Below are 11775 nucleotides of genomic sequence, written 5' to 3' on the forward strand. Positions count from 1 at the left end.
GTTCTAAAATGGCGCTGATGGTTTCACTCAGGTGGTTAACTGACTCATTTTCCATAGCTTCATTCCCTGTTCTTCTAATGATCTCTTTCACCCACTTTGCTCCCCTTTTGTATGTATGCGTGAGTGTATGTACGTTTGTTTGTTAGACTAGTTTGTGTTAGTGTTTAGTTAATAAAACTCTTGTGCACAAATTACATGAGTTTCTGATTCTGCCTTGCAAATTAATGTCTCTTTAGCATTTTGATCCTTACTACATGCTCTAATGCATTAATACTGTATGAAAGTATTTTCTGTGGCCACGGAAATATCCTTTCCTAGAGTTGATATGAACTTACACTGAATGTTCGCTGGACGAACAGATTAGTTGATGGCAATTTAATTCTGCTACAGTTACTACTGGCAGCTCATATAAATAATTGTATATCCATTTCCCTTTTGAGCTAATTTGCTACAAATGTGTATAATGACATGGGTACTACAATGTAAACATGGTTTATGAGGACACTTCCCGTGTCCCTGTAAAACAAAAGGCTTAAAAAACATGTAAAATGGTGTTTTATGAAATTCAAAAATTGTAAGTTTTCTGTAAGTGAAAATAGTAAAAAGTAGTTTTCTGTAAGGGGTAGGTTTAGGTGTAGGGCGTAGGCCTGTCACGATAACAACTGTGGCCACGGAAATATCCTTTCCTAGAGTTGATATGAACTTACACTGAATGTTCGCTGGACGAACAGATTAGTTGATGGCAATTTAATTCTGCTACAGTTACTACTGGCAGCTCATATAAATAATTGTATATCCATTTCCCTTTTGAGCTAATTTGCTACAAATGTGTATAATGACATGGGTACTACAATGTAAACATGGTTTATGAGGACACTTCCCGTGTCCCTGTAAAACAAAAGGCTTAAAAAACATGTTAGTTTTCTGTAAGGGGTAGGTTTAGGTGTAGGGCGTAGGCCTGTCACGATAACAACTTTTTGTTGTGCGATATATTGCCCCAGAAATAATTGCGATAAACAATATTATTGTCATTTTAAGACCATTTTATGCCACTGAATATACAAGCATAATAATGCAAGAAGGCCAACACACTTTCAAATGACAACAAACTTTTAATTCTTAAGAGTATTTAGATCATGGAAATTAAGTATCAAAATATTAGATACCTTAAAAAACTTGAATAAATAGTAAATAAACATTTTTTTAACAAAACGTGCAAAATAACAAGTAGAAAAAAGAAAAACTCACAAATAACTTGTTTGGAGATTTTTCCATCTACATATTTTTCCCTGACCTTCTTTTCTCTCTATATTAAGGTGCACTGTATTGCTGAAAAACACAATCCCTACTTAGCAGTTAGATGTCCGTATGCACAAAGGCACAGATCCCTAAACAAGGCCATATCTGCAAGTTAAACTTTTTTGTAGAAGCATTTTTTAAATTTGAATTAGCACCAACTACACCACGTTATGTACGAGAAGCTGCAAAAGACACAGGCACAAGTGGAATGCAAAAAACATGGTGACATTAATTTTTATGTAAATATAATGGGCAATATAATGAAATATAATTGCGTCACCAAAGATTATTGAGGTCATGTACATATATTGTGTGATAAGTCGATATAGGTCCAGTCATTGAGATTGAAATTTAGAGCTTTGTGTGGACATATGGGTGTGTGTGTTTTTTTTATTTTATTTATTTATTATTATTTTTTTATTTCTTTGCCAAATCTTCAAATAGAAAGTGTTCTTTTCCGATTAGGAGGTAATTTTGGCTCTCAGAAGAGATTGAGTGAAAGGCATGAAGTGAAGTGACAGAAAGGGAAGGACAAAAATAATAAAGAGAGAATCTCTAGCACACTAAAGCAGATAGATAAACCCGATGAGAGCCTAATGGAATTAGAAGGGAAGGATCAGACATTTTTGTGCATGTGTGTGTGTGTGTGTGTGTATCCTTTTTTCCAGCAGGGTGAGTTTAGCAGTAGGTAGCAGTAGCAGTAGACACTAAGCTTCATTTTAAATGAAAGAGAAGAGAAAATGATGGAAAAACGCAGCATGTGTGCAGATGCTGCAACATCAGGTGGAGTTTCTGTGATCTCGATCCCGATGGAGTCGGATGCAGACACTTGTGGACACTTATTGTGATGCTTTTACGGACCATTCAGCTTGTTGTAATTCAAGCAGAAGCTTAAGTATCCAAGTAGAATGTGCTGTTTTGCAAAGATAATAAGACCACTGGAAAAAAGGTGAGAAAAGAGGTTTAATAACACCACATGAAGCCTATATGCATATTATGCATTTTAAATATTCTTGCTATAAAGGTAAGCTATATAATTAATTATATTTTTTAAACATGTCTGAATTCTATATATGTCTTAATATATTTGTCTTAATATGCTTATAATGCTATAATGTAGTTCTTGTGGTATATGGTATATAATGTTGTACTTGCTACTTTCTGCAAATTCTAGTTATAAGTCATAAGTTCCACTTTCAGTAACACATTTTTCAGCTTATATTTCCCATGAATAAAATAAAAGTATTTGGTTGAGTTATTTAATGATATGTAGTTATAGGCTTCAATGGTTGAGCTCAACAAATGTGCTCAATGGGCTAATATTTGTGTAAAAATTGCGAAAATGAAATGAGTCTTTATTTGTTTTCTTGTTGTGTTTTAGAAAGTCCAAATGGTGTAACTTCCTTGGTGTGACAATTCTATGGAATGATTGAACAATTCATTGATTATTAATTTAACTTTTTTATATTGTTTTATGATTTTTATTTTTGGACTTAAAAACCACAAGACGAGTGTGGTGGGACAGGCCAAAATCACAGGTTTTGGGTTGGGGGTAACTTTACAAGTTATAACTAATTTATTTTCAAGCTTTGGTAATCTTTAGTCTATCTTTTTGTTAGATAATAGTTTGTCTAGCATATTTAAGAAAAGGTAAAGGAAAAAGACACCAATTTGTACCCTATTCATTGCCGTTTTCAGTACCTATTCATAGATCCAACTTTAAAGAGTTTAATGCAGTGTAATGCACATGATAACACATTAAATAACTCAGGAAACTGGATGCTGATTATGTATTTTACTGTATTTTACTTTTATATGTATTATACATGAGGCCACACAAATGATTACAAGCTGTAGGACATTAAAATGCATAAAGAATAGCTTTATAATTCATTATACATATATGCTGTAAAGTGAAGTGTAACTAAAGGTTTTTTTGAGTTTGACAAGAAAATAGAGTCTGTACAAGAAACGGGAGAATGATTTTTAAAAGGATCCATTTCTCTCTCAGGAAATGGACACTTTGAAGACTATCATTAAATATTATAATTAAATATCTTTTTCTCTTGCTCTTTCTCTCTTTTTCTTTTCTTTTCCTTTCAAGATCTGCCTTCCAGCCCTGTGGCTCAGTTCACCTTTCGACCACTGCCCCCTCCGCCTCCCCCGCCCCATGCTTGCACCTGTGCCCGTCCAGCACCGGCTCCCCTTCCAGAGGTGGTGCAGAGAAGCACACTTCCCGCCCGATGCCAACCACTGGACTCTGGGAACAAAGCTGGACAGGATGACAACGGCCAGACACACAATACCTGGGCACTGAACAGCAACATACCACTAGAGACCAGGTGAAAATACAAACACGTACATTTGTTTTTCTATGATAGTGGGGTCTTTCCATTTGACTTTTATTGTTTTATACTGAGGTAATGATGTTTTATGATCCTTAAAACCTTATGTCTTAACATCACCTTTCTGCATTTTAACATTTTTACTAAGACATTAAGTGTTTTTTAAAGCCATTTTCCTCAGTTCTTCATTGACGTCTACTTTGTAAGCAAAATTTGGCCCACACCAGACTTTGTTTATTCAATCTCAAGCAACCAAGTTAGACAAGTTTCCAAAGAAACACCCAATTAATTTTTAAAGTTAAGCTTGGATAATAAAACAGACAAAGGAATGACTAAATCTTCAAGAGAGAGAATATGCATGAGCTGAGTATATGTGTTTGTCTGTGAACGACAGATGGAGAGATATGATGATGATGATGATGATGATGAAGATGAAGATTGAGGGTTTACCTACTCTTCTGAAAGAGAGAAATGGGAGAGTAAATAAATGATGAAGGATAGACGTGTCTGCTTTGAGGGAGGAAATGAAGTTGTCTTCCTGGGGTGATTGTCTTACACGCACACAAACCTTTTGACTGAGAAGTTGAACAAACAACCGTAGCTGTGTCACAGATCCACTGATGCTGATAGCTGTTATGTACATGGAGAGATGTTTATTGTTTTATGAAGATTTGCCATGCTGGTCAAGCATGTAACATTCTTTGTCATGTTGTGATTAAATAAAGCCACCATTATCCAAATCCAGCTGTCTCTAAACAACACCTATTAACAGATTTCAAGTGTTCTGAACCACACTAAGCACTGCAGCACCTTTTCAAAAGTCACCACAAGCAGCAGGCAGCAATGGAATGTTTATGCTTGCAGCTATTAAAGAAATGCTGGGTAACTTAGCCCTTATGTATTTTTCCAGCAGCTCCAGTCCTGTTTTTCAAACATCACTTAATGCTGTTGAAAGGAGAATGAAGCGTCTGAATGAAGCCAGCAGTAGGAGTGTAGAAATGTAACCTCACTTGCTTACAGAGTTCACATGGCCTCACACTTTGGATTGAAAAAGGGCACGGAGTGAATGTCACCCATTCAGATGTTTTCTTTGAGATTTGGGGGTTAAAGAAAAGCAGATTTACCAATTTTGTAGAGTGGTTCGAAAAATCCTGCCAACTGCCGCAGGAAAGTCCTCAGGTTAAAGGGTTGCCTGAGAGATTCTGGCCAGTTTAAATAGCGGCTCTAGCCAATCGCCCGATGACATTGGCACTGTATCGAGAACGTGTCATCGTCATGGTGAAGTCTATACCTGCTGACATGTTGCTCTCTCCCAAATGAACTTTCTCAATTAAATCTGGATCAATAGACCAACATTAACGCACAGAGGAGAAGCATATTATTCCGAACACTTGCTGATTCAGTCGCCATACACTGTATATGTACTGAATTAGTAAAAAAAATGATTGTTATATATACATACACCTACACCTGTACCCAACTTTGTTTTGGATATGCACACCTTTTTGATATTTTTCACATAAAAAATATATTGAAATGTATTTATATTTAATATATAAATATGTTTAAGATTATATATATATATATATATATATATATATACTGTATATATATATATATATATATATATATATATATATATAATGTATATATATTAAAATATAGAAAAATTAAACGTTTTCATATATAATATAAAAATCTATATTCAAATATTTGTGTTAATCAAGTCAAGCTGAGGCTTCGAATACAATGGAAATGCATGGTGATCACTGGCTGGCTTAAAAAGTTTTTTTTATGTCTTTTTTTACATCTTGCATTTACATCTTGTGTTATTTAAATCTGAGATTTTTTCATTACGACAGTTTTCCGTGTACATGCCATGTTTCACAGATTTTTAAAAGTGGTTTCACAACAAGCCCCATACTGGCCATGTAAATTCAAGCTCTCAGATTTCAGTGAGAAAAGCAGCTAGTTTAATGTAATTTATTTTGAGACTGTAGAAATCTGAATTGTATAACTGTGATCCTCCATGTTCACACCTGCTCTTTTCTTTCTCTCTTTGTGTCTTTTTAACGTCGTCTCACTCTTTCTCTTTGTTTTCTGAGTGTTAATTGTTATTTATTTATTCTACAGTAAATAAAGACAGGATTAGTTCTGCATGTCTAAGTGTGAAATTAACTTGTCTTTTTTTAATGGCTGAGGTAAACTGTAATTTTCTCTCAGTCTCAAGCCTCGTTTTACCAATGCATGCTCATTTAAACGCTCCTTTCAGGGCTTTGTACAGCATCCCTGTAAGACACTATAAACAAATAACCAGAACTTGCTTGTCTGTTTCTGGGCATATTCTCATTGACTCTACTTGTCTTTAGTACTTGACATGTATTTGACCCTGAAACAGTATCTGCATTTTGCGTTTTTCTTTACATTTCGACATTTGTATCCTGTAGCTGACTACTTTGGTCATTTAGCCACGTTGGCTGAAAATATTTTTTATTATCACTGTAAATTTAATTTATTAATTTCATGCAAATAATTAGATACAAAATAATGTGTTAAAAAATTACATAGATTGGACACTGACAAATTGGATTTTGCTAAACAAATTGATATGGGGAAAAAAACAGACAATATATTGACATTTAATGGCACTTCTTGCAATGCCACAACAATATTTTTCAGTATGATATATCCAATAAATTACAATAGATTTTTATTAATTATCCAATCTGCACATAATGTATTCAGTTTGATTAAAACTGTTCATCTGTTATCAGCCATAATTGTATTTTTATGTACAGTGCTGTTGTGAGTCTCCACTTGCAAGCGTGGTCAGGTTTTGCTAACTTTGTAGGGCCCAAATGTCCCCGGAAATATAGTAAAACCTGAAACGACCTATTTTGTGGGGACCTTTGAGAAGACATGACAATGAAAACAACACCATAAATGGACTAAACATTGTTTCAATAAAAACTGAAAAGTGCCAAAAGTTTTGGGGGTACGGTTTTGTTTTGGGTGTAGTAATTAGCTTAATTTAAAGAACAACAGATGGATAGTCTCCTCTATAATATAAACAGAGACGTGTGTGTGTTCAGTCTTTCACCATAATCTTCGATCTGTATTGATGTCATCATGCCTTTTTTTGTCTCATCAGCATATGAACTTGTAAATGTGTTTAGACTGATCTACCTTTCAATGATTTTGTTCCTTTTTATTGATTGACCCTTTGTGTCTTTGGAAGAGTTGCACACGTTTACCCTGGTCCAGCTTTAGCTGATGTTGCAAAGAGATCAATTTGATTCAGTTGAGAATCATGTGTATCTTGGGAATTTGAAGATCTGTCTTCTGCTGCCTTTGGGATTTTAACCTAAAAGCTGTAACCAATTTCCCCATGGCTCTCTGTCAATCTGTCTGTCATTGTGATGACACGATTAAACGACCATGTTTCTGCACCTGTGTGCTTCACAGACCAACCGGTCTAGCCACATGTCGGGATAAAAAAATGGGAACTTTTGATTTTAAAATGAAAGAATAACTACAAGGGCTTTAAGAACTCGGGTAGCTGACATGACATGTCAAGCAGTGACAGCAGTGTCCTGCATTATGACATGATATACTTCATCTAAAACTTCTTTAAGCTACTTTTTTTTCTAATTCTTATAAAATTGTTATGTGTGCAGTTTTTATGATCACATATTAATTAAGAGAGTACATTTTAAATTTCTAAAATTACTTAATTTTATTTTTATCATACCAAGGGATTGTTTCAGTGAATTTCAAAAAAGCTAAAAGATGGTTAAAAAAGAAAGTACACCTAAAATATTGCCCTTATACATTAATGTACATTTCAACCTTAAATCTTAATATAAAAATGTCATTATTATTATTAATTTTGTTTTTATTTGGTAACTGCCAAGCATGGTAAGATTACTTAGTGCTCGACAACACCAGGACTGTGCATCTCTGAGTAAATTGTTTTTAAGCAGGCACCTTTTAATTACTCTAAGAATGGACTCCTCTGTGTAATTAATATCATAATTCATCTAAAGGATGTTATCTATTAATAATGGCTCATTAATCTCGTGCTAAAAATCTGTAATTAAATGCACGCAAGTGCAAATGACTCCAATTAGTAACCAAAGCAAGTGAGAGTGATCACACACTCCAATCGCACCTCTCTCTTTTTTTCTCTCACCATCTTGCTCTCTCTGCCTCTCTTTAACTCTTCCAGGTGTAATTTGAGATATTCATAAAGAAACTGATTGACAGATCAAGTAGCACATAACGTGTCGATTCCTTTCCTTTACAGGCACTTCCTGTTCAAGCATAGTTCAGGTTCGTCTGCCATTTTCAATGCGGCCAATCAGAATTACCCTCTGACGTCCAGCACAGTGTATTCGCCGCCTCCAAGGCCTCTACCCAGAACCACCCTCTCCAGACCGCTCTTCTCATTCAGCAAACCCTACCGCTGCTGTAACTGGAAATGTACGGCTTTGAGCGCCAGCGCAATTACGCTGACTCTTGCTCTTCTGCTGACGTACATCATCGGTGAGTGTCTTATCTCTCTGCCTCTATGTCTCTCTCTCTCTCTCTCTCTCTCTCTCTCTCTCTCTCTCTCTCCCTCTCTCTTTCTCTCTCTCTCTCCCTCTCTCTGTCCATGGCTGCTGTCATGCTGGTCGGGGTCATGTGGAATTAGCAGAACTCACACTGTGAAAAACTCTATTAGAGAGATGAATATTTATGACCGAGGGATGAGGGAGAATGAGAGATGAAAGAGTAAATATCCCACAAGGCCATTCAGAGGTTAATGGTGTTAAAGTTTTGTTTAGCCAAGTCCGTATGTGTGTGTGTGTGTGTGTGTGAAAGAGAGAGAGGTGCTTGTGCACCTTACTGTACTGACTTAATTTTCACCAGCTTTCACCCTCTCACAGGCATTTCTCTTGAAAATCTCAGTAAAACATGATGTGTGTTTTACAGAAAAACATTAGGGCAAAAGGTTTCATCCATTAACGCTTGAAAGGCTGCAGTTAATAAAGTTTCTGGTCAGAAGTTCACACGGCAGCCTCTTAAACAGTAATCATGTGTCTGGGAGTGTGTTTCTCGCTAATGAAACGAGGACCTCTGCAATTCCCAAACACGTTATAATGATTTCTTGAGAATCTGACATTTTTGATGTTCATTTCTGTTCTGCAGTGTGTATATCTGTTCCAAACACATTCCATTTGGAATTATGACTTTCCACAGAACAACGTTTTTTTTATATACAATAACAGAGCGCAAGTGGAATTATTATTATTATTATCAATGCTGAAAACAGTTGTACTGCCTAATATTTTTGTAAAAAGCGTGATACTATTTTTCTTGGATTCCTTGACCCCACATTTATTTGAAATAGAAATATTTTGTAGCATTATAACTGCTTTACTGTCCCTTCTAAAAAGTGTAATGCATCCTTGTTGAGAAAAGTATCAATTTCTTTAAAAAAAAATTGTACTTGTCCAACATTTTAAATGGTGTATTATTATTATTATTAGCAGATGAGTATTGAACATACAGCTGTACACAGCATTTTTAACAGTAAATTTGGGTTTGCCTACATTCTGCAGGTGATGTTAATTTTTTTAATGTGATTTTTTTTTTTTTTTAATTATAGCAAATGAGTCATATGTTATTCACAGCTTTTAATATTTTTTTCTGTCATGACAACTTTAGCCTCATGATGACACATTTTAATATTTGGGTGAACTATTCCATTAATTATGCCAGAGAAACCGCTTGCTAGATGTGTGTGAGTGTGTGCGTGTTTGTGCTCTGGAGATGTGCCGTTAATGATCATATGATCATCTTTCACCCCATCGTTAGTGGCACCCTGTCTAAACCGATGCAATCCATCTGCTTTGTCTCTTAGCTTTCATTCTTATCTAACAATCTAAATGTGTTCTCAGTTCATTTTCTGGGCAAATGAAGGGAAGCCACGGGATAAAGGGGTTTAAAGATAAAGAGGAAAATAAAGAATGAATGAATCTGCATTATCTTCACATGCTGAACAAAAACGTTTGTCCTGTCGAGTGAAAGCATCACCGATGAGAAGAAAAATATCCATAAAACATGGTAACTGAAAACGTGACTGTGTTGTGTGCCGGTGCTGAAGTCTAATTTAATTGGCCTGTAGGCGTATCGTAAATATCCTATCTGAAATTTCCCAAAGTCTTTTAGTTTAACGTTAGGGTTGTGTTAAGGTTAGCATCAGGGCAATATAATTCTCCACTAAATCTTCAGGTCGTAAGTAGGCACCCACTATGGCTTTCTACATTGATTGTTGGGTAAAATGTGTGGAATTGAATTGAAGCCAAAAAATTGTCATAACTTAGATTTTATTTATTTGATTAGAATATACTTTTTTATATGTTTTTGTGCTTGTATTTAACCTGGAATACTCCTTTAAATATGGTACACATTGTAATGTTGGAGCTGAGACTAATACACTCTGTTGGTAACTAAAAGCATTATAAAATTAGTCAAAATATTAGCAAAAAAAAAGTAAATTAAACGGGGAGTGAGAAGTGTGTAATTTTATGGATAATGGACTTTAATGGAAGTTTAATGGAGTTAAATCATAAGAGCTTTCAGCTGTATTCCGTTGGTGTGAATTCTGTTAAGGTATGAGTATATAATTATCATTAGAGAAAGAATAAGGGACAGTATTGAGTTCACTGTTTAAATTAAGCTCAGATGCTTTAATAGACTGTTTATCCTAAGAGAAGGGTTTTAACTGGTCTGTGTATGTTTAATTCAATGAGTTTAATGAGGCTGTATCGTCTGGCCTCACCACAATTTTTACTTTAACAAGCACACGTAAGCTACCAGACTTGCACCACTCTATGAAGACATTAAGTAAGGTGTGAATGTGTGTGTGTGTTTTTGTTATGCCCTAATTGAGTCAAGGACCCTGCAGGGACAGAGGGAGAGAGGCAATCAATAATTGTTGATGAAAATGTATCAAAGACATTGAGTGAATCTGTGTGTGTGTGGCTTTTAGACTTTTAGACATTATACTTATTTTCATAACGTCATGATGCATTGCCCCATAATAACAGTGTGGCACACAAAACATTTTATTACGTGTGAGTTTTTTTGGTGTGTGTCAAAGGGAGCTGTCTGTTGGTGTGCGTTGCTCGTTTCGGAGGGATAAATGGGAGGTGTTTTTGTATGAGTGCAATGACCCAGATAGCTGATAGTATCCAGACGAATTGGGATCTTGCTTCGAGAGACCAATCTACTTCAAGTGTAATTAAACGAGCCAATGCACATTGGCATGCAATCATTGCATCCAGCTGCTGCTGATCATAGCGTGAGCATAAAAAGGCAGCCGGTGCAATGCATGCCTGGTTTTCGCCGAGGAGCCGAGCCGGTGACCCGGCCACTCAGCGATGATACAGCAGCCGTAGCGACGGGACGTGACGTCTCCATTCCCTCCTTCAGGGAACGAGGGTTACATACGTAACCGAGATGTTCCCTTTCAGTCGGTCACTACGAGTCACGTCGTGACCAACGATTTGGGATTCCCTACCAAACCACCATGGATGCTGCCCCTTCCAGTGCCCTGTGCGAGCCACCTGCGCCTCTTTTTGGTGTAGGCTGGGGCTCGCAACAAGAAGACCATTCACCATTGTCGTAGCACTACCCACTCAGTGAGATTGGATAACACTGGGAAAACATACCCATTCCACTTGGAACAGGGACGCTGCGGAAGCCCCATCCTTCCCGAAGGAGGTTTCGGAAGCAAATACCTCAAACATCCGTTTAGGTTCATATGGAAAATTGGAGGTGATTGTAACCCTCATGGAGTGGCAGAAGTCTGCCGGGGAAACACGGGCTCTGAGGCTATACTGTGGACTTTACACATATGGGAACCACTTAGGCCTCTAGATATGGAACCCAGCCCTCTACCGGTTCTCATGGATTCATTGAGTGAGGGCCTAGCGCCGGACGTTCCGCCACGTCTGGCAGCCGAGGGGACGGAGGAGCTCGGCAGGGACTAGAGTACGGACACTCTGGAGCAGTTTTAGCAAGCCGACACAAACCGGGGCTTCTCAGTGCCTCTACCTAACACAGGAGGATACCGGTTCCACAC

The 11775-nt window shown here is 36.7% G+C and overlaps 1 protein-coding gene across 1 annotated transcript in view; it reads left to right on the forward strand.

The window, feature by feature from the left end:
* LOC107557119 (teneurin-1-like) overlaps positions 1 to 11775 on the forward strand; it is a 208840-nt gene that overhangs the window by 94787 nt on the left and 102278 nt on the right. The window contains exons 4-5 of the mRNA XM_016240450.1: positions 3404 to 3641; positions 7951 to 8189. Coding sequence (XP_016095936.1) covers positions 3404 to 3641; positions 7951 to 8189 — 477 coding nt within the window. The remainder of the gene's footprint in view (positions 1 to 3403; positions 3642 to 7950; positions 8190 to 11775) is intronic.

This window comes from Sinocyclocheilus grahami, unplaced genomic scaffold, assembly GCF_001515645.1.
Source record: "Sinocyclocheilus grahami isolate Dianchi unplaced genomic scaffold, SAMN03320097.WGS_v1.1 scaffold589.1, whole genome shotgun sequence".
Taxonomy (NCBI): domain Eukaryota; kingdom Metazoa; phylum Chordata; class Actinopteri; order Cypriniformes; family Cyprinidae; genus Sinocyclocheilus; species Sinocyclocheilus grahami.